This window comes from Pelophylax lessonae, assembly GCF_965119305.1.
Source record: "Pelophylax lessonae genome assembly, chromosome: 3".
In the NCBI taxonomy this organism is placed as follows: domain Eukaryota; kingdom Metazoa; phylum Chordata; class Amphibia; order Anura; family Ranidae; genus Pelophylax; species Pelophylax lessonae.
In genome coordinates this window covers 612,646,402-612,670,180 of record NC_138770.1, presented here as the reverse complement: position 1 = coordinate 612,670,180, position 23,779 = coordinate 612,646,402, and the positions used below count along the sequence as shown (strand labels likewise).

Sequence of the window (23,779 nt, the reverse complement as noted above, 5' to 3'; positions counted from 1 at the left end):
GCGCACCACCCTGCTCCACCTGACATCCGGATGTGACGCTGGCCGGCTTCTCTAGAGTGTACCCGTGTCCCAGGAAGCGTTGGGAGCCACCAGCGCAAACGTGATGAGAGGCACTCCACATTTTACAGCACCCCAGAGCGGATGAATACTTTATATCCAGACACATACGCTGACATCTCTGTTATCCTGTGAGTTTTATTCATCTGTTTGGAATAAACATACCCTATTGCTGCACTTAGATGGCACTGTTCTTTCTTTTTGTTTTACTCCTCAAGAGATAACCTGTTCAGATTATGAAACCCTAAAATCCATTTAGAAGAGACCATATAACCAATGCAGAGATCTTGGTCATGTAACCCTCCCATCAGCTGTAACACAAAGCACCAGATTTTGGCCCACAGGCAAGTTTTATACTTGTCCAAGATTGTAGGACAAGTTGATACTTTTTAGGCGTTTATAGGTCCATAATCTTTTTTGAAAAGTTTAAGTTTTAGTTACTAAATGTGGTCATGCCATCTTCTCAGTTTCTATTGCTACAAACAAAGCTTTCATTGATTTGCTTTGTATTAGATGTGCTGCGGTGTTTGTATTAGATGTGCTGCGGTGTAAAGAAAGGGGTAGGTATCTGACCGTGTCTGTTAGATTATGGACTGCACTTGGCAGTGCGGTCAAACTCTAGGACAGTGATAGTGAACCTTGCCACCCCAGATGTTTTGGAACTACATTTCCAATGATGCTCAACTACACTGCAGAGTGTATGAGCATTCCAAAACATCTGGGGTGCCAAGGTTCGCCATCACTGCTCCGGGATGTCGTAGCACCATGTAAAATATGCATATGCAAGGGTTAAATACTAATTTTTACCCTTACATATACCCAGTGAAGTGACTGGCCTCAGGACATACACAGAGATTAAACAAATCCTCCTACAAAAGTTGTATCTGTCTATATGCAGTCTTCTTTTCTCTACACCTGTTCAAAGTCTAGAATTTTTAAAGCTTTTCTGAGCTGTCAGAAAAAAGGGGGCAGAGAGCTGAAGTCACACTCAGCAGAGCTCAGTGGTGAGAACTCTGACAGCTGATTGGAGGGAAGGGACACACCCCCTTCACATAACACACAGGAACAGAGCTAAGGCTGTCAATCAGCTGGAGATCCCTCCCCTGTCACCTTTTCTTGGCATCAGGAAAACTTGTCAGAAGTGATTAATGCAGATAGCAGGTGAAGGAAACAGCAGACAGAAATAACACTAAAGCCTCGTACACACGTACTGATCGTCGGCCGAACGATCGGCCGTCTTTTGTCCAGGGCTGTCGTGTCTGTTGAAAACTGCAAAAGACTGCACACGAATTTTGTTGGCCAACAGCCGACTGCAGAAGTGATGTCATGTGATGGTTAACTTTCCTTGTCTTTTTTCTTTTCTGAGCATGCCCAGTCTTGCTAATCTGCTGTCTGTCGGCCGAAATCTGTACTGAATGGCGAACAATCGGCCGTTCTGGTGTTGGCCAACAAAAATTTTAATGCCTGCACACCCGATTCTGTTCGGCCGAAAATGTGCTGTCGGAAGCATCATGCTAACAAGCCTACAATCGGCCGATCGGTCGGCGGCCGAATATTTACGTACGGCTTTAGTGTTGCTAATTGGGACAAGTACACACTATAGAGGGATATGCTTTGTTCATGTCTGAGGTTTACAACCACCTTAAAGCTTTGCTCAAGAATTTAACCTGAAATATTTTAAACAGATTATCATTAAGAATTTTTAGTGCAGATGTCAGTGTAACATTTATTTTGTCTTTCAGATCCTAAAGGACATTACGAATCGTTTTCATATGATGCGGGGGTATAAGGTTTCCTATGTTCCAGGATGGGATTGTCATGGGTTACCAATAGAACTAAAAGCCCTTGCTGAACTTGGAGACAAAGCCGACAGTTTGACACCTATGGAAATCAGAAGTAGAGGTAGGGAAACAGAAGGACAATGACAAGTTACTAAAATAATGTTGTACCATAAAAAGTTTGCACAACTACACAAAACAATTAAGACTGAAGGGTTATGTATGAAGTATGGGGCTGTTCACTGTTCTTAGTAAAAACAAAGAGAAAAGGAATCTTTCTACTCCTCTAAGTGATTGTAAATGATCACCTAGTAAAACAACCCATTCAGTTTAAAATCAAAATAAAAGGCAAAACATTTGTGTAGAGAAATAATAAAAAAAACAAAAAAAAACATTATAAATACCTTTTTTTTTTACCTTTTTTATAAGTGATAACCTTCCCTCTGTTCTCAGCTGCATAAGAGCTGGGGGAAGAGAAGCAGCAGTACACTAAGCTTCCCAGTAAATGGCTGTGCAGTGGGGGCGTGTCAGGATAGGTCTAATCGTTGGAGGAGAGCAGGCTGCGTTCCCAATATAGCTAGCACACTGACCACGGTGTGCTCTCCTGCTTGGTGTGGTCTGGTTTAATAAGAAAGCAAGGGGACCAGCAGGAATGCCAAAGATTTCACATAAAGGAAGTAATACAAAGAGAACAGGATACTTTCTCATACAAGTTCATGGTACAGCAGGCACAAAGCAATATAAAATTTTGGGGTAAAAAACGCTTTAACTGAACTAGCTGCGTAGCCTACATATTTACCTTTAAAATGTACATTCCAGTATTTTGGAAACAACCTATACTCCTAAAAATTGGTTTGTGGTTTTCGAGGAATAATACAATTAAAAGGATGGAGGAACTTCTGGCCACAAGACATCACAAAGAACAATATTTCTGGAACTTATGGCCACAGCGAATCACAAGGAACGGTTTGGTAACACTAGTTACTCAAGAGCTTGAGATAACTAGGAGAGTCGTATAGGAAATGTTAGATAGGCATAGTCTAGGGAAAAAAAAAAGCAGTCTATGTAGGAGAAGCCAGGAGGGGGGTAGGAGCAACATAGGGAAACAAAGAAAACCAAGAGGGTGGGGGGTAGAGGATAGGGTACCTAAATGCAACTATGACCAAGTGATCTGGAGAGGACTGTGGACTGTTTTATTCTTAACTAGTGGCCCTATCTGTATAAGGTCTCTAATGCTGCACTAACTAAGGGTGGCTCCGTAATGACCAGTAATTCATTGCGCACATGAAATCAGTCCATTTTGCTTGACAGCTTGGTATGCTAAAGGAAGTTAAAAAAATCACAGGCTTAATGACTTGGTCACCAGGTGAAAATAAAGGTGAAAAAAGCTTACAAAACAAAAACTGCAACGCTCCTGGCTGGCCATTTATCTACAATAGCCGGTCAGGAGGTGCTGCTGTCATACATTGTGACGTGCTTTCTGTCAGCCTGATCCTGTAATAGGTTGGGCAAGCTAACAGTCTGCAGAAGTGGGTTATTGAATTGTAAAATTAGCTGCTATCCCAGTGCAAGGAATTGCATGCTTGTGTTGGAATTGATGGTATCCACCTTCATTTTACTCAATTCTACTCAAGTTTGCAATGGAACATTCTATGCCAAGGGACAAATCCAGACCCAAGATGTCCGTATCATTGGACTTCTGTCCCTGGCATTGGTGGAAGGCAGGATTTTCTTTCCCACGATTGTCACAATGTACGCCAGTCTTGTTGTGGTGGAATTTTGTGCTATTCAGTTGTTCAGGGTTATTGCTATTGCAATCAATATCCTAGAGTTGTTAGCAAATTGACTAGTCGATTATTGATCGTAGAAAAAAAAAATCTTCCAAATCAAACAAAAAGGAGAAGAACATCTATTCTCCTAAGGACACTAAGCAGGACTGAGCAGTTGAGAGGTGGAAGGGTTTATAGCTTCAAGGGGCCAGCCCTTGGTTTCCTGTAGGTGGCAGTACATTCCTAGGTTGCTTAATATTCTGAAGCTATGTCCCAGTAATGTTTTCAATCAAAACGATATGCTCTTTTTCTGTTTAGCCAAGGCATTTGCAGAAAAAGCCATAGAGAAGCAAAAAGCATCATTCATTCGCTGGGGAGTGATGGCAGACTGGGAAAAGTGCTATTACACCTTTGATAAGAATTACGAGGCAAAACAGTTGGATGTCTTCAGCAAAATGCATGAAAAGGTATTGAACTTGTTGTGGGTTGTGCTTGTGATGGTTAGCAGAATGTCTGTTTGAATTGTTTTCTAAAAAATCATATAGGGGTCAAGTAATCTTTGTATCGTACCTACAGCTAGTGACTGTTTGACTTTTGGATAGTAAATACTTTTCTAATTTTTGCCTTGCAGGGGCATATTTATCAGGATTACAGACCTGTGTTTTGGTCTCCATCATCAAAGTAAGTAATATGATTTCTTGTTTATATCCGTCTTGTTACAGAGATCCTTAATCTTTTTGTATCTTTTTTTCCATTTTCCTTACATACTCTGCCCTGTACAACTCCTGAATATATAGCTTAGCTAGTAGCAGTTAGTCCCAATATACTAGACTTGTGCTACCTGTGTGGATATAAATGCTGGGTAGGGATGAACTTAGGTGTATAAATACAAAATGAACACTCGCACCTCATGCGATTTAGAGATTGCAGTTGCTGTCTAATACCTTTTTAAACTAGAGATCATAAACAGTAAGATATTCTAAACAGCGCTTGCTATGATCCTCAATGCATGCCAAACTATATAGTATATGTGCTCATTTCAATAATCATATAACAGAAATGTTATTTGATAATTGAAATGAGCTCAGGTGTGTTTGGATACTAGCTCGAACCTGCCTGAGCTATCCCACCAGAAAGTTGCTACTGTGGACCGCCAATCATAAGCGGCCAAAGCATTCCCCGCTCCACAGCTGCATCTATACAAGGGGCGCGTATACTCGCAGTTGCATGGCAGGGAATGTCTCACCCACTTATAAATGGCGGTCCACAGTAACATCTTTCTTGTGAATAAGTTATATATGTATGGAGTAGGTCTAAACATGATGTGCTATGAGTAAGTGCTTGATTAGCATGAAACATGTTACCCTACTTGTTTCGTTTCCCTCTGCTGTTTGCATTATGCATTGTTTGTGATTTTATGGACATTTTGTCATCCGGATCTTCTACTGCTTTTGCAATTTCTTGCGGGATAAATTAGGTGAACTCATCCCTGATGTGATTATTTGCTAGCTATACCATGACATGGATAAATGAGACCACTCCTAAACTTCCTAAATTTGTGTTTACTCACATTAGTTACCCTTTTCAGTACAGCTTCGAGAAGATGTTTGTGACCTTTTAGGTTACGTAAAAGTTTATATAAACAGTTGGTGGGGCTGCCATTATCATGTATCTAAAACCAAAACTTTTTTTTTTTATAGTTTTAGATAGTGTGGAAGGGTTAGTAGAACCCCCCCCTCCCCCCTTTTTAATTTACTCTTTTTTTTTTTTTTTTTTTTTAAGAATATTTTTGTTAAATTTCGTAAGAACTTACTAAAATACCTTTAACATTTTAGAAAAGTTATCTTGAATATGTGCAAGCATATTACAAAGAATTCAGAACGCCTTTTGTTTACTAATTTTTAAAATTGTAATTACCAGTCAACAGCATTTAGCCATTTACAAACAATAAAGTTTTTGTAAAGTCACATAACATAATAATATAGGCCCCTTTTACACGGGCGTTCCACTTGGCGGACTCCGCTTTGCTCAGCGGGGTATCGATCCGCTGATCCCCGCTGAGCAGGCGGTTGACAGGTCCGTCTCTGTCTACTGTGGAGAGACGGACCTGTCAGAGCCCCGTTCTCCTCTATGGATCCCATCCAATCTGATCCACCAGACGGATGGAAAATAGGGTTACCATCTGTCTGGATTTCACGGAGAGGATCGGATAGCAGCGGGTGTCAGCAGACATTTCACCGCTGACATCCGCTGCCCCATAGGGGTAAATGTAGCATCCGATCAGGTCCTCCTGAAAAACTGACAGGTGGTCTTGATCGGAAAGGGGCCTTTCTTGTATCCTCTCTTTTTAGCAAAATTTAAAGTCCAGTGTGTGTGTTTTTTAAAAATTATAATCCTAAATAACTTCTTGCACGGTCCCGCTGTGCAGTCACGTGACTTTCCTCCACTCTCATTCCCCGATCTAAAGAGAGCAGTGGGGTGCGCAGAGATTCCCCTTCTGACATGAAGGGGAAAAAACAAGGGAAGCGTTCCCCTAGTGTAAAACCTCCTCCTTTTTTTTTTTTTTTGACACCAGGGAAAAGATTGTTTAAGATACCCTCACATGGCTTCAGTGAAACAACACTCCTGTACAGTGTAAAAGAAGCCAGAATGATCCCATCCATCCACCAAGCTGAATGGCTGCTCCACTATGTATTTCCTTCCTGCAGCCTGGGGCTCTTAGCCCAGGGCTGCTCCATGAGTTTGGACGGAGACACTCAGGCACTGAAGTCTATGGCGGTACTGTGAGGGCCCTGGGGCAGTTGTAAGTGCTATACCAATGTGCTGAGGGGGTCACAAGACATGAGTCCGTGTACTCCAAATGCTGTGGATACTGAAACTAGTTTCCAAAGGGCGTACTTTCTTCAGCCTTGAAGAGCCATACCAGATCTTTTTCCAAGCATGCAGCCTGGCAGGGGGGGGGGTTGTCCCCCCCCCCTCCTAAACCATACCAGGCTACATGCCCTCCACATGGGAGGTGCTATTGCCTCCTCTCTCCCACCCCACCTTGTCCCAATGGTGATGGAGACAAGGGCCTCTTCCCCACAACCATGGTCTTTAACAGGGGGCCCCAGGAATCACCCCCCCCCCCATGTAAATCAGTATACTCATTCGCCAGAATAAAGTGTAAAAAAAAGTTCTTTATTGAAAAAAAAAAAAAAAGACAATGACCCCCAATGTATATCCATCATCAATCACGACGCCCACCACCGAAAAAAGGAAAAGAAAAAGCTCTGCTCGCAATGAATGCTTCCACAGTCTGCTTGCTCCGCTGTGTAACAGTTCTTAAATGGGTAAGGGGCGGGACCACCACCTGGTGGCACCGCCCCCTTGTGACGTCACTGTCCCAGCATGCACCTGTTGTTGACGTCTCAAGAGGGCAGTGCAACCGGGTGACGTCACTGGGTGTCCCTGCCCCTTACCTATTTAAGAAATGTCACACACCTTAATGGGGACGGTACAGCTCTTTTGGGGAGAAAGATGGCCACCAAGTTGGAGGGGCTTTTAAACTAGGAGACGGGGGGGAGGGCTCAGAAGTAGAGTCAGTCAGGAGGGAGCAGAGGACTGAAGGCAGTGGTAGGGTCAGCAGCGACAGTAGGTCCACAACATCAATTGACGGGTCTGTGCGGGAAAACCGCAGACCAAACAGAAATAAACATAACCGCCAATCACGTTTAACTTCCGTAAAACTAAGAGGGGTATATGCTAATGCCAGGAGCCTAATAAAATGGATGAGTTGGAAATGTTAGTACATGAGGAGGACATAGACCTTGTGGGAATAACCGAGACTTGGTTCGACCCCTCACATGACTGGCTGGCCAATATCCAAGGGTATTCGGTGTACCGGAAGGACAGGGTAGGAAAAAGAGGGGGAGGGGTATGTGTCTATGTCAAGATCAATATAAAGGTGATAGAAAGGAGTGACATTACGGATGGGATGAGCATGGATTTAGAATCTGTGTGGGTTGAACTCGATAGGGAAGAAGATAAGGAAAAAGTAGTTGTGGGGGTTTGCTATAGGCCACCTAACCAAGGGGAGGAGGTAGAGCAGGAATTTTTAGCACTAATGGGTAAAGTGGCAAAACTGGGATCAGTCATCATATTGGGGGACTTCAATTATCCCGACATTGACTGGGAAGAGGGGACTACACACTCACAGAAGGCCGTCTATTCACGGAAACCTTACAGGATAATTACATGTCACAGTTGGTGGATTCCCCTACCAGAGAAAACGCAGTCCTGGATCTATTGATCACTAATGACCCAGACATAATCTCAGAGGTAGGAGTCCAGGACAACCTGGGCTCTAGCGATCACAGGATGATCACATTTAGTATAAATAACAATATAATAAGGCAAGTGGGGAACATAAGAACCCTAAACTTCAGACTGGCAAACTTTCCAAAATTGTACTCATTGATGGAAAGGGTAAACTGGGACCAAACCCTGGGATCCCTGACCACAGAGGAAAAATGGGAATGCTTTAGGAACATATTAAGCAAATGCATCTTGCAGTGCATTCCTATGGGAAATAAATTTAGAAGAGACAAAGCCAAACCTGGCTCGCTAAACCGTAGCTTTAAAAAACTTATTAGGGGAAAAAAATTGGCCTTCAAGAAATATAAATCAGAAGGCACAGTATCGGCCTTCCAGCAATACAAGGAGGCAAATAAGAAAAGTAAGCAAGAAATCAAGATGGCTAAAATCAACTTTGAGAGACAAATAGTGGAGGATAGTAAAAAAAACCCAAAGAAATTCTTTAAGTATATCAACAGCAAAAAAACCTAGGGCAGAGCATATTGCACACATAATTAACGTTGATGGGAGGATGGTTACAGAGGACACTGAAAAAGCAACCGTGCTGAATGCTTTTTTCTCATCAGTCTTTGCACAGGAAAAGGAGGGGTACACTGACCATGACTGTATGGTTAGTAGTAATACACAGGACTTGCCACTATGGCTAACAGAGGGTGAAATCAGGGAAAGACTGGATAAACTTAACACAAACAAATCACCAGGTCCGGATGGCGTACATCCGAGAGTACTCAAGGAACTCAGTAAGGTTATATCTAGACCACTGTTCCTGATCTTTGCTGACAGTATTAGGACAGGAGATGTACCAGGGGATTGGAGGAAGACTAACGTGATTCCGATATTCAAAAAGGGGCAGAGGCATATCCCGGGAAATTATAGGCCTGTCAGCTTGACATCAATAATATGTAAACTTTTGGAGGGGATGATAAGGGACTATATCGTAGACTATGCTAAAGACAACATCATCAGCAGTAACCAGCAAGGGTTTACAAATGGGCGTTCTTGTCAAACCAATCTCTTAGCATTCTACGAGGAGGTAAGCTGTGAGCTAGATAGGGGCAGACCAGTGGATGTGGTGTACTTGGATGTCGCTAAGGCGTTTGATACAGTTCCCCACAAGCGCTTAATTTATAAAATAAGGTCTGCAGGTATCGACAGCAGGGTTTGCTCTTGGATACGGAACTGGCTAAAAGGCCGTGTCCAAAGGGTGGTAATAAACAGCGCATACTCAGACTGGTCTGAGGTAGTAAGCGGGGTGCCCCAGGGCTCAGTCCTGGGACCAACCTTGTTCAATTTATTCATAAACAGCATTGAGGACGGGATCAGTAGTTCGATATCAGTTTTTGCAGATGACACAAAATTGGCCAGGGCAATAACTGCACAGCATGAAGCAGATATCCTACAGAATGACCTGGACAAAATAACGGAGTGGGCAACGACATGGCAAATGAGGTTTAACGTGGAGAAGTGTAAGCTTTTGCACTTGGGGACTAAAAACATAAAAACACAATACACGTTAGGAGGGGAACCCTTGGGGGAATCAAAAATGGAGAAGGATCTGGGAGTCTTGGTTGATGATAAATTAGGCAATAGCATGCAATGTCAAGCGGCAGCTTCCAAAGCCAACAGAATATTAGCATGCATAAAGAAAGGGATGTATTCCAGAGATAAAACTATAATCCTTCCACTTTATAAAACTCTGGTCCGACCGCATCTGGAGTATTCTGTCCAGTTCTGGTCGCCAGTCCTCAGAAGGGATGTGTTGGAGCTGGAGAAAGTCCAGAGAAGGGCAACTAAACTGATTAGGGGGTTGGAGGACCTTAACTATGAAGAGCGGCTGCAATCACTCGATTTATTTTCCCTGGAGAAGAGACGTCTGAGAGGGGACATGATAGCAATTTATAAATATCTTAATGGGGATCTCAGCTTAGAAAAAAAGCTGTTCATTCGAAGGAATTGCATGAGGACTCGAGGACATACAATGCGATTAGAGGAGAAGCGTTTTAACCTCAGGCAATGAGGAGGGTTCTTTACTGTTAGGGCTACAAGATTGTGGAATTGTCTACCACAAGAGGTGGTTTCTGCGGGAAGTATGGTGGCTTTCAAAAGACTCTTAGACTTTTACATCTCAAGGATCAGATTAAGGGCTATGTTAGATGATTACAGTCACACACACCTACACAGGTTGAACTGGATGGACTATTGTCTTTATTCAACCTCACCTACTATGTAACTAAGTAACATGCTGGAGCAGGCAGACCATGGAAGAGTTTGTCGCAAGCGGAGCAGTTTTTTTTTTTCAATTGTCGGCATGTTTTTTTAATATTCAGCTGTCAGCTTCCAGTCTTGCTCCTTAGCAACCAGCTTTTGGGGGCTCCAAGCTGTTTCTACATGTGATACCGCCAGCAAAACCCTGGTGACAAATATCGCATGTTTTTTTTCTCTCTGTTAAGAGCGTACTGCAGGTTTCATTTATGGTATTTACCGGCAGGTTTTATAGATTGTGGTAAATACAGCATAATCTTTTTTTTTTTTTTTTTTATTTATTTTGTGAATTGGACTTTACTGCATGGGATAATGTATGCAAATGAGTTACATGACTTTTACATCATAAACGTTAGTTAAGTGACTCCATAGGGGGATATAGGAACAGGCAAAATCTATCAGGTATTTTAGAACATAGAAAGGGACAAATTACACTGAAAAAGCACTATGCTATAGATCATGCTTTAAAGGAACAGTAACACTTTTTTTGGGGTGCGGAGGGGGGGGGGGGTTGCAACCACTTTAACTGCTCTCTGTGCTGGGGAGCCTCACTGTCATGGAATCTGGAAGTGAGGGAGAATCCAAGTCCAAATTTTGAGTTGTCTTTGCAACAGGAATAGAGGTTAAGACTCAAAGGGCCACTTAGTCTTTTTCTGTCTTCTCTCCTATATTTTTCTAACTAAGTCTTCCAGTGGGGACATCTGTTCCGGTGACAACTGTCCAAGAGGGGATAGCTCTCAATTTGAGGAGAGTTATCCCCTCACTTCCTCTTGTTTTTATGGTACAGGAAGTATTGGGAACTACCTGCAATGAGTTTGCATGTTCTCCCTGTGCCTGTGTGGGTTTCCTCTAGGAACACCGTTTTCTTCCCACACGCAAAAGACATTCTGGTAGGTTAATTGGCTCCTGCCTAAATTAGCCCTAGTATGTGTATGTATGAATGTGAGTTAGGAACCTTAGATTGTAAGCTCCTTGAGGGCAGGGACTGATGTGAATGTAAATTGATGGCACTATATCAGTACCTGTAATAAATAGATAAATACTTTTTCTCAGTGGAAAACTGATGAAAATCTGTCACAATAACATTTTGGTCATCTATACCCTAATCTCTACAATTAAAGCAAAACATTTTTTGACTTCAGATATGCTCTAAAGTGAACCTTTTTTTGTTGTCCTATGGGTAAAGAACAGGTTTGCTTTATCAGTAGACTTCAAAAGCGCACAGTTACAATGTTTGAATGAATGTGAATGAGGCTTTTAGAATCACCCAATATACAATATAATTTGTTGCAAAGCTGTTTCCAGCCACTAGAGGGTGTACCTTACCGGAAAAGGCTAAAAACATAATAAACCTACTATAAGATGACACAGCGCTCCAGGTCTGCTGCATTTTTGTGTTCCTGTTTTTGTGAAAAGTTCCTATGTACCTTTCACTCTGGCTGTACTGTTTACTCTTCTCTCTACCTTTTTTAGGACAGCACTGGCTGAAGCAGAACTGGAATATAACCAGCAACATGTCAGCAGATCAATCTATGCAAAGTTTCCTTTGCAGAAACCTCCTCCCAATCTGGCGTCTGTAATAGGTAACTGTAAAAGAAGAATATAAATACCTCTTCTACACATTTGAAAAATGCCCCAATGATGAGGTATTATCCCCTGCAATCTGCTGGTAAACCAACACCAACAGCTTTGTGCTTTACAAGTGTGCTTAGCTCTCTGCTGGCTTTGGGACTCTAAAACCAGCAGAGCAACATTTATATAAATGCAAAAAAAAAAATAGAAATGGGAGTTGAGCCCGGTTGCATAACCAGTCAGTCATTTGACCCGCTCTTTTTCAATCACAGGCTTCATGTTGCGGCCTGCATTTTATGAATGGGCCACAAAATGCAGGCCATGATATGGGCTAACATAGCAATATCTGCTCTCCATGGTAAATGGAACTCTTAATGTCATTAACCACTTTAGCTCCAGAAGATTTTATCCCCTTCCTGACCAGACCATTTTTTGCGATACGGCAATGTACCCAAATAACATTTTGTGAAAGATACTCTTTTTATGGAGGGATCTGGGGTGTAAAAGACCCTAAATCCCTTCTTTGCACTTAAAAGTATTCAAAACGCCAAGATCGGCAATTTTGAGTACTTTGGATTTTTTAAATCTGGTGCCATTGGCTGCCGAGTAAACTGAAAGTGACGTCCTGACGTTGCTTCCGGGTTAATACATTGGAGACCCGATCAAAGCCGATTCCAGCTTTGTTTGCTCTCCGGACAGCCAGCAGACATGCTGGCTGGTCGCTCAGGTCTCCCGGTGGGATGGAAGGGGGGGGGGGCGTCCCCTCCCGTTGCTTGTAATAACAGCCAAATGCCTGCTTAGCCGCATCGGTTGTTATTACAAGAAAATGGACCATTTGGTCTAATAAACGGTCCCAGGGTGATGCCTGCTCCAGTACAACCACTTGAGGAAAATTACGTACAGGTAGTGATTTTGTGGCAAGTGGTTAAAAACTTGTAGACGCTGGGAGTGCTACACACACTGGGAAAAAAAACTTACATAACTGAAATGCACAGGACATGTAGTTCTTCTACCCTGCTGGTCTGGTAAATCAGCCCAACCACTTATACCTGACTGGCGAATGCTGTCCCTGCTTCCTGGGGAACCCACCTGAAAAAAATAATACAAAATAACATAAATAGGAAAAAATTCCATTTAAAAAATAATTGCCAGGACCGAAGATTCCAGCAAGGATCTAGGTCTTTACTCCTGACTAGGCAGAAAAAAACTGAGTGGCTATAGCAGAGAGAGGGAGTATACCCCTGGGAATGCCCATGGGTGTAGCCAGAATTTTTTTCTGCCTAGTGTCCTACTCCTGTATGGGGGCAGTATAACCCAATGGTTAAGAATACCAGAAGCTGTGTCCGTCATTGAACATCAGAGAAATGGATTTTACGGTCAAAAATCCAATTTTTTGACCATGCAGTTTTCAGCCCTGACACATTTACTATCTGTTTACTTTACACTTCTTCATGTTTTATTTTGTACAGAACAGGTTATTAAATTGTTTCTTTTTTGCAGGACAGTATCACCAAAAAAGCCCTGTTTGTGCTATAAAAAAATAAATATATAAATGATATATGTATTATGGAATAATCTTAAAGCAGTATTAAACCCCTTAAAAAAAAAAAAAAAAAAAAAAAAAAAATACATATTATATTGCATCTTAATCTTAAATGGAACAAAACTGTTGTTACTGCTTAAAAAGCATTAACTGGAGTTCAGCTTTAATTTGTTATTCTAGTCCATCTAAATCTTCTAACACTACCCTTTGCCCAGACTGACATTGCTGCTGTCTAAAGGTTCTTCTAGTGGAGTGGAGGCACCTAAAGGCAGGAAGTATTTTACTGGCTGGATCACCAGGCAAAAATCATGGAAAAGAAAAGCCAGAAAAAAACAGATGTAGCCACTACATTTAACCCCTTAATGCCCAGCCTCAACTTAATAGGGATCTGTATGGCCAGAGGGCAGAAAAGATCGGTGATCATGGGACCACTGTGATTGGCTGTTACAGTGGTCCCATGATCAGGAGCTGGTTCTGCTAGCTAAAAATTATTCTAGGGGACCAGGAGCTGTCTCTGACAGCTTGGTTTCTCTTCTGGGAGCAAGCAGTGAGCGTGTTCTCAGCATAGAAACATTGGCTGCCCAGTGATGGGTAAATGCAGCGTGTGGGCGTTAAAACCAACCCTTTTGCCTCCACATATGTGTTATGCATGAAGCAACAGGATAAGGTATTGGCAAGCTGCAATTTTTTTTATTTTTGGTTTTCGATTTAATACCCCTTAAGTAATGACAAAACTATTGTTGAATGTAGAAGCCCATAGCCGAAATGTAAAAATTCCTCTGGTCCATACGGGTGTACAGGTGTGAGAGATCATGTGGTTAGGAGAATGTTGGATTGAAGCAATCTAGTAAAGTGTTTTCTTGTGTACAAAATCCCCACCTAATAATAAGTCTTTCATTTGTAGATGGCACCGCGAAGGTTAGTGCTCTGATTTGGACAACGCAACCATGGACCATTCCTGCTAATCAGGCTATTTGTTATATGCCGGCTTCATCGTACGTCCATATTGTTTACTTCTACTCTAATGGTTTATATAAAAATGTGCCAGGAGTTACAGTGAAAAAACAGCTTTAAAAGAACATCTTTTCTATATTGTTTTACTTTAAAAGAAGTGCAGCTCTGGCTTTAAAGCTATAAATAGATTAAAGATGCCAAAATCTTTGTTGCATTATACCCTGGAGCGTATGTAATCTGTAAGGGAGATTTTAATCTTCTTTTGGATCCGATCTTTGACAGATGCGGCGACCCATTGATATCTCCTCTGCAAGGCCCCTCAGCCTTTAAATTACTTATTACAGAATTTGGATGGAGTGATCTCTAGCAGAATCCTAATCCTAGCACCAGAGCTTTTTTATGATCAATCCCAAGTAGGGGGACTTTATCACGTATTGATTTGGCCCTGAGCAATGACAAAATCATAACCAAGTTGGATAGTATTCAATACCTCCCTAGGGGAATTTCAGACCATTCCCCACTTCTGGTCACTGTAAATATTGTGCCAGCTGGTATATGTAGAACATGGAGGGTGCAGCCTTTCTGGCTGTCCTTGCTCGGTTCCAATGATAGAGTCCCAGATCAGTTAAGTGTCTTTTTGGAGGCGCATGGTACTACCAGTGATTTGATATTTTGGGATACCTTCAAAGCTTATTTGAGGGGAGTGCTTAAATCAAATATTTCTTACATTAAAAAATCCTCCGGTCAGGAAGAGGAAGAATTAGCACAGGATTACCAAGAGGCAGAGGAAAATTACTTAAATTCGCCCACAGTTGGTAACTGCGTTCACTGGGAACAGCTATCTCGCATGTACTCAGCTCACATGTCACCGAATGCAAAGCCTTTTATACCCAACAAAAATACTTTGAATATGGGAATCAATCCAGTCAACTAATGGCTCATATTGCTAAACAGCAAACTAATAGCTCTGTATTCACTAAAATTGGAATGAACAACAATAATTTCTCTAACTACCCATTAATGGGGATATTGAGGTCACAGGGCCCCAAAAGTCTAATTTCAGAGATATACTTCCATTTGCTGTTGGCTACCATTTATCAAACTCCACTAATGATCTTCTCCAAATGGCAACAACTTATCCCAGATTTGTCAGAAGAGGAGAGGGAGGAGGCTTGTTCCTCTCATTTATGCCTCTCTGGCTCTTAATCATAGATTAATACAACTCTATATGCTGCATCAATCGTATGTCACACCAACAAGGTTATATACCATGCACTGCATACCTGCTCCAAACTGTACTAGGTGGGATTGTACAAACGCTGACATTGCTCATGTTATATGGCTATGCCCTGTAATTACTAGGTATTGGGGTAAAGTGATTGATATTATTTCCTCCATTCTCTCTGTACCGGTACCAAACACCCCGAAAGTATGTCTTCTGGGCGGGCACTCTAGATGAGGAGCAGTGGCAAAGATATGATAGAGCCATGCTAAGAAAGACATTATTCTTAGCCCAAAAAGCTATAGCAGTTGAATGGATTCAACCTGCCCCCCCATCTATTCACAATTGGATACAGATTGTGAATCCTATACTACCATATGAAAAAATAATTTATGAACATAGAGGTTGCTCTATGAAGTATGGTAAGATCTGGGATAAATGGTGCTCTTCCTCTTTTGCCATTACCACTGAATACAATTTTTTGATTTTTTGGTGGAGTGTTTGCTTTGTGACCCAGGGAATTTTAATGCATCTCTGCATAGTGGGACCATAGAACACTCTCTAGCTGTCTTGAATGCTTATTAATGTATCTAGATGTTTAGTAGATGTTGAGCCCTTTATAGTGATCCGAACATAATGATGTTCCTGATTTTCATTATTTGTCAATTCTACATGTATTTTACCTTTTTCGTGCTCATGTTGAGCAATTTATTGACTGTATTGATGTCTGTCTTCTCCAGCAATAAAAAGATTTAAAGAACAAAAAAGCTATAAGTACAAAGACATATTGAGACTGTGTTACCTGCCAATAGATTTGTAAAACAATGCACATTCTCTTCTCAAAGCCAAACTCTGGGCAAAAAAAAAAAAAAAATGGTCGGGGTTTATAGTGGGTTTTGTCTAGGGGAGAGAAGAAACCGATTTACTTACCACCATTCCCCCATGTTCGGGCAGTGTGGACACCCTTGGTGTCTTCATGTCCAGAGCAGAGCTATGAACCCCCCTGGTCTTGATGACATCAGGACCCTAGACTAGTGGAGTGTGGGGGTGCAGATGCTGCTGGGAGGAGTGGACTTTAAAAAGCAGGAAGCAAAGTCTGAATATGTAATAGGCAAATATGTACACCTATATAATGATCATTTTTATACTGTTTTAATCCAAAATTGTATGCTATACCAATGACTTAAAAAAATTATATCGTGGCATGCCTTTGCATTGAATTTGCTTCTGTATTTCCAGATATTCTTTGGTAAAGTGCTTGACCTCAGGAGAGCTTTATATTCTGGCTACTGAACTTGCCAATTCCACAGCACTTTCCCTGGGAACTAAGTTTGAAATAATTTCAACTTTTAAAGGTACATGTTCATGTAGATCAGTTGTGATTAACTTTCTTGATATAGGGGGCCTCAAGCACGGTCCCTGACATCACCAAAAGGCCACACATAATATTTAGAGAATGTAATACTACAAAACTCTAGAGATTGCAAACATGCGACAGGAGAGGGTCAAAGATAGCATGTAATGCATCAAACCACACCACTGCACTGACCTCATGTTACCGTTTTTAAGGGGAAGTTGATTGGCCTTGTACAAATCCAAACGCAGAGAAAATCCAGCATTTCAGCAATGCTCCAGAATTTTCAAAAGCATGCAGACCCTCTTTTTTTCAAGGTGACAAAGGCTAATGCTGCAGAGAACACTCTGTGATAGGAGGAGAGGCCAGTCACAGTCTCTAAAAAAGGTAATGCGACTAGGCTCACCTTCTCTTATGGGGTTTCCCTTGTTTCAGAGTGTTGAAGCAAGCAAAGTGGAAGGGAGGTGGCGCATCCATAAGGCCTCATTCACAGGGGCCTACTATAGCGATGCCCATGTGAGGGCCATGTTTGCCTGGATGAGGATGCATAGGTGTTCCATGCATCCCCGTCCAGGCAGACACATTTCAGTTAGGATGCAGCAGCTGCATGGACGCTGACATTGAGCAATAAAGGGCCCTGCACCCACACGGCTGTCAAATTGTAAGCAGTAGCTGTATCAGTACAGCTGCTAAACTGGGTCCCAAATGAAATAAATAGTACTGTCTGCAGGGGGATGCACGAAAACCACCTGTGCATCCGTGTGCGGGCAAACACCGCCCTATCATGGACGTACGCTATAGTGCACCCATGTGAAACGAGGCCTTACGAATGTTCTTCCGCTTTGCCTGCTACAAGACTCTGAAGCAAGGGCCCAGGCACATAACATGTCAGAGACTGTGACCAGCTTCTTCTCCTATCACAGAGTGTTCTCTTCAGCATTAGGGCTCAGATGCCTAGTGCAATATCCGAGGTTTATTGAAGGAAACCAAACAGCCAAATAAATACTTCCAAACAACAGATGAAATGCGCATGACATTCCCTGATGGTGGATCAATGTGACAATAGATGACCGAGCGGTGGGCGATGTTGGCAGGCTGACATGTTTTGAGGATGCATCCCCTTTCTCAGAGCTACAAGGTCTTCTTGCTTGACCATCAGGGAATGTCATTTGCATTACATCTGTTGTTTGTGAGTATTTGACAGTTTGGTTTCCTTCAATAAACCTTGGGTAATGCACTAGGTTTTTGCACCCCCTGTGCGTATTTTTTATTTTTTTTGCATTTGTGAGTTGGATTCTCTTGTCTGAGGAAGGCGGCACCGCTGAAGCATTGTCCTTGAGATTGCACAGACCGCGTGTCTATCCCTGACTGGTGACTGTCCTTTTGAGCGCTGGAGAAATTGTTTGTTCTGTTTGTCACCTTGAGAAAGAGGGTCTGCATACTCTTGAAAATTCTGGAACATTGATGGATTTTCTCTGTGTTTTAATTTGTGCAGTGTCCCTGCTTAGCCAACTTTCACTTAAAATGAAGGCGTTAAGCACCTTACTGTTACATGATTGTACTTTGCAATGTCCCCCATGTTGTTGAAATGTGGAAAAAATCATAATTAGTAGTTAATCTTGGAACAAAATTTTGAGCTATTTTATTTAAATTTCCTATTTATGTAGTATCAATATATTTTGCTTGGTTTTAAAACTAAGATGTTCTTTGCCTATATAGGGCATAGAAGAAAGTTCACTTTTATACTAGCCCCAACTGCTCCACCACCTCTCTGTTCAGCTACCAGGAGTTAAGATAATTTTTAGGTACTTCTGGTGTAGGGGATTTGAATCACTCGATTTCCCCTCCCATGACAACACTAGTAATAAGCTGCTCCGGCACCCAATGTTGCCACTTAAGTGGTTCTAAAGGCTCAAGGTTTTTTACCTTCAAGCATTCTATGCATGAAGGTAATAAACCTTCTGTGTGCAGCAGCCTCCCCTAATACTTACCTGAGCCCCATCCTGATCGAACGATGTGCATGAGAGCCTCTTTGGCTGAGACAGTATCAGGAGCCATTGGCTCCTGCTGCTGTCAGTCATAGCCAGTAAGCCAATGAGAAGGGGAGGGGGGCACAGCCGCGGCTCTGTGTCTGAATAGACACGCAATGCAACAGCTCAGGAGCGAGCCTGCTCGGGTGCCCCCACAGCAAGCTGTTTGCTCTGGGGGCACTTGGCAGGAGCAAGGGGTCACCGCATGGGACCCCAGAAGAGAAGGTTCAGGGCTGCTTTGTGTAAACCCACTGCACAGAGCCGGTAAGTATGACATGTTTTTTTTTGTGTTTACAACTTGCCTTTGATATCACTTTAAGGCAGGGAGTGAGCCCTCAGCACTCTGTAAGCTCCAAGTCACAATATAAAACCTACGCAACTCTTCCTCTTGTTAGCAATCAAAGCAGCGGCAGAGTGGGGGGGAAGGTGAGTATGGGGCCACCATTAAAGTGGACATCTTTCTTTGCTCTGCATGGGCAAAGCACAGGTTCACTTTAAAGAGAACACAGACCATTCAAATCAGTTCTTGCATAAATCTACTTTTCCACCAGTGATTCAGACACATGCACTTTATAGGGCCAGTTTGGTCTGAAGCTATTTAAAGTAAACCTTTTCCTAAAATCCAATATTGCAAATCTCCTATAAATTTTAGTTGCCTGGCATTTGTGCTGCCCTTTTTGACTTTAATACTTTCTGAATTACTGACCTAGAATAAGTAAGTAGTTGAGGAAAGGCAGCAAGAAGTCCTTATCTGTATACTTTGAAAAAGGTAGCCAGTGTTTTAAGAATGAGAACATGTAATCAAGAGGAAGGTTTTCTTTAACCTTTTAAGATACATTTTTAGGTTATGAGAGAAAGCTAGAAGACCCACACAAGCATGTCAAATATATACAACTCCATTTAAATTGTCTTTTTGATGGGAATCTACCACTTAGCAACATGCTGCTCATTCAGACAGAACTTTTTTTTTTTTTTTTCAATATTGTTGTAATGTCCTTATCAAATTATTGTAATGCTGTTCTCATCTTGCAGGGACAGATCTTGAAAATGGAGTATGTGATCATCCCACAATACCAGGAAGGCCTTCTCCGTTCGTCCCAGCCAATCATGTCACCATGGGAAAAGGTACGGGCCTTGTGCACACTGCACCTGCTCATGGCATTGAAGATTACAGTGTCGCCTCTCATCATAAATTATCAGTGGTAAGTTCGAGTAGTCTCATGTTAAAATTTCACATGATGGATAATTATTATAGGTAGCCCTGCAGTATAATCATGCTAAAAGGAATGTTTTGTGTTTTTTTTTTTTTTTTTTTTATAATATTTGTTACATCTTGGCCTAAAAAATAAACCATTATTGTGCAATTTTCTTTTTTTCTGGGTGCACATTAAATATTGTATATGAATGTTTTATATTTACCACTTAAAGCCAGCAGATGGTGAGCTGTAAGCTGGAGCAGCACCTTCAGCCTGTGTTGTGAAATTGGTCTAATTAGTAGAATACACATACTACAGTATAATACACAGAAGGGCCCTCACCTTGTCTTAACGAACAGCTTAAAGAGCTGAAATTGAAGCACCACACCACTGCTAAGAGGTCCAGATACAACTTTTTTCAATTGAAGGTCAGGGGTGCAATCCAAGGAGTAGCTAACCTCTTGGCTACTTTTTGAACTGTATCCCTGACATTTAGTGGTATAAAGTTGTATCTGGACCTCTTAGCAGTGGTGTGGTGCTTCAATTTCAACTTTTTTTACATCCCACTACAATCCAAGGAGACTGTGGAGATCCTCAGTGATGTAGAAACTGCCTACCCAGGAGTCAGATCATGTACACCAACAGTTATAACAATAATACCGGGCCAATTCACAACATAGAAACGCAGTCCAGGTGCGTTCCGGATGCTTTTCTGCATGCGCTTTTCGACTCATTTTTGGTGCGTTCCAGTGAGTTTTTGATGCGGTGCAGTGAATTCCCCCCCCCCCCCTCTTTTTTTTTTCTTGACCCTAATGAGGGAAATGTGTTTTCCTTGGTGTTTGTTAGTGTGTTCTGGTGCATTTTTATGTGTTTTACCAGGTTCCAGGGCAGAAAAAAATGCAGCGTGTTCTATTTTTTTTCCTGTCTCAGAAATGCACTGGAACTGACTACAATGGTGTGAACTATGCCATTCAATATCATATAACCTACTAGCCATGTGTTTTTGATGCAGAAAAAAGCACACTGGACTGCACGTGTTTAGAACTGGCCCTTAAGATAACAGTACTAGTAAAATAAGCCTACGGGTCCAGCGCTATCTTTCCACTTTCCTCAACTTACCTAACCGTTAGGTCAGACAGACCTCTAACTGTCTCCGATACGCACTAAGTGCTTCAAAATGTGCAAGCAGTGTTTTATGATCTTAGTGGAGAGCCCAGCATGCTTTTCATAATTAGTATCATTAATACCCCATGTAATGAGTCAAAGTGCCCACACAGCCATGTTGTTCATTCACAGTTTCTTGTGAATGAATAGACTACAAGTACCATCTTCCAACGCAGCAGACAACTTGTATTTCCCAATAAACTGTACGGGCGCTGATGAGCGCTCACGTAGTTCATTGATTCTTCTGCTGTTCATCAACTGTATGCCCATACTGGAGGTACAGTACGGCAGACAGCTGACTAAGAGTCTGCAGGATCCTGGCATTGCACCCGCAATTTGCTGATGCAATGATTTACAGGCTGCAGTTTAAAAAAAAAAAAAAAGGAATGCACATTTTTTACCTTTTTATTTTAGAAGTGATTTGAGCAGTTGTAAAGCATGCATGTGTAGCTCCAACCCCTTACATGTCATGTGTCCTGGGTGCCTGTGATGTGCATGGTGAGGGTCAGGAGGATGGAGAGGGACCAGGATAGCAATGAACTTAATTCGCTGATCTCCTCTATGCTGTATGATGCCAGAAATACATGAAAACACTGGGGTATGCATTCTCTGCTTTAAGGTAAAAAAATTTCCAGCATTTACAACCACTTTAAGTAGAATCTGTCACCTGCAATATGCTATCATAGTAGGCTTTTTAGCCCTCGTGTGAAAGCAATAATGTTATATAAGAAAGATTTTAAATTAATCTTTTCTAATCACAGGTGTAAGGCGCCCTTCTCCTGCTGAGCATCAGTTAGTGTGGGTCTGTCACTGGTGGTTGTAAATATAATTTTTTGCAGGGGGTTCCTGGAGACCTGAGAAATATTTTAACTTTTTTTTCATGGTAACAAGGTTAAGAGAGATTGATCAAAGTTTTACTGTTAAACTATAGATATACATTTTGTTCATTTAAAAAAAATGAACAGATTTCCCCATCCATACCAAACAACACAGATGGATGAATATCCCACTGTGGCTTCTGTATTCTAACATCCAACATCGGCAGCTGAGCAAATGCTAGTTTTCAATAAAGTGATTAGCTGACTTTTGATAAAGTTAAACAGTTTATCTAAATGTTTATATACTTTTTGAAGGACTGCCTGGTGGATGAAGCTGGTTGCTACACTTCTGGAGCAGGGGCTGACTTAGAAAACAAAGCTGTACTTGAAGATGGCAATGAAGCTGGTATGTATTATGCTATTTTCTAAAATACCAAAGGACCCCCAGAATTTGATGCTGTGTTTTGGGGCAGCTATCTAGAGAGACAAGTTTGGATATGATGGTTTGTTAGTTATTACAGGTGTTTATATAATGTGATCAATTTACATACTGTAGGTCACATCAGTCCCTGCACTCAAGGAGCTTGCAATCTAAGGCTATTTCCACTAGTTTCCACTAGTGTAGGTGTACTTCTTTAGATTGTGACATGATTAGTTTTCACTGGACTACATGCCCAATGCTCCCTTGCAGGCAGTGGGTGGTCCTGAGACTTGTCCTGGGAATGAAAGATGAGCTGTATGCACAGGTGCGCTGTGTCAACACGTACACTTGTAGGAAGTGGAGCACTCATCCTAAGATGGCAAAACTGCTTCTGCATATACTTGCGCTAAGTAAGCATTGTAGTTCTATGACCGAAACAGCTCATACTGGTAGGACCAGCTGATACATTTAAAAAAAAAAGAAAAAAGGAAGCTTGATTCAAAAAATGAATACCTTTTTACAAGAGTAAATTTGGGTAAGGTAGCAAAATAGGTGGTTTTATTTTTTGTTTTGTTTGGAAAGCTTTTAAGGCTTGTATTTTTCCTGGGTGGTTAGTTTTCCTATGTTACTGTACCTGATAAACTGCTGACTGGACCACACCATACGACACTGTACTCTTCTGAACCTTTAGTAATGTTAGTGTAACACCCTGGGGTGTGCAGAAGGGTGATCAGTTGTTGCTGCCCTGATTGATGAGGGTACATCTTCATTTGTGTTAGGCAAAGTGTCGGCCCAATGGGGCTATAGGATTCTTAATCGCTCTTCGCCTTTGGGGCCCACATTTAACCTACCGGTCGAGCCTTTCCCTTTCATGAAAGATCAGCATGTCCGCTTTAGCTGTACTTGCCTCATTGGTTGAGGTCTGACCCTGATGGCCCGTACACACGATCCGAAAATCAGACTACAGATTGTCCGTTTTTTTTTTTTTTGCATGCTAGTCGCATAGCGAAAATGAAGTAACGAAAATTCTCGCACGACAGGATAAAATTGATGTAAAAGTGATGTAATGTGTTGTAGAGTATTTGTATTGTATTTTCGGATGACAACTGTACTGATTGAACGAAAATCGTACGAAACATCAGCTTGCGAAAGCTCTGTACTAACAATCCAATTATCGTACGATCATTTTGAAAGTGGTATATTTTGTCTGACTTTTGGATCGTGTGTACAGGCCATTAAGGGGCCTTGCACTTTTTTGTTTTTACTTGAAATGGCTCCTCTGT

General features: G+C 41.8%; 2 protein-coding genes across 2 annotated transcripts in view; one reads left to right on the top strand and one right to left on the bottom strand.

Moving 5' to 3' along the window:
• Positions 1–23,779, bottom strand: part of BPNT1 (3'(2'), 5'-bisphosphate nucleotidase 1) — a 178,902-nt gene that overhangs the window by 72,638 nt on the left and 82,485 nt on the right. The gene's annotated exons all lie outside the window — the stretch shown is intronic.
• Positions 1–23,779, top strand: part of IARS2 (isoleucyl-tRNA synthetase 2, mitochondrial) — a 109,559-nt gene that overhangs the window by 8,227 nt on the left and 77,553 nt on the right. The window contains exons 3-10 of the mRNA XM_082249463.1: positions 1,800–1,959; positions 3,923–4,071; positions 4,236–4,285; positions 11,696–11,805; positions 14,242–14,332; positions 16,753–16,868; positions 19,930–20,099; positions 22,391–22,481. Coding sequence (XP_082105589.1) covers positions 1,800–1,959; positions 3,923–4,071; positions 4,236–4,285; positions 11,696–11,805; positions 14,242–14,332; positions 16,753–16,868; positions 19,930–20,099; positions 22,391–22,481 — 937 coding nt within the window. The remainder of the gene's footprint in view (positions 1–1,799; positions 1,960–3,922; positions 4,072–4,235; positions 4,286–11,695; positions 11,806–14,241; positions 14,333–16,752; positions 16,869–19,929; positions 20,100–22,390; positions 22,482–23,779) is intronic.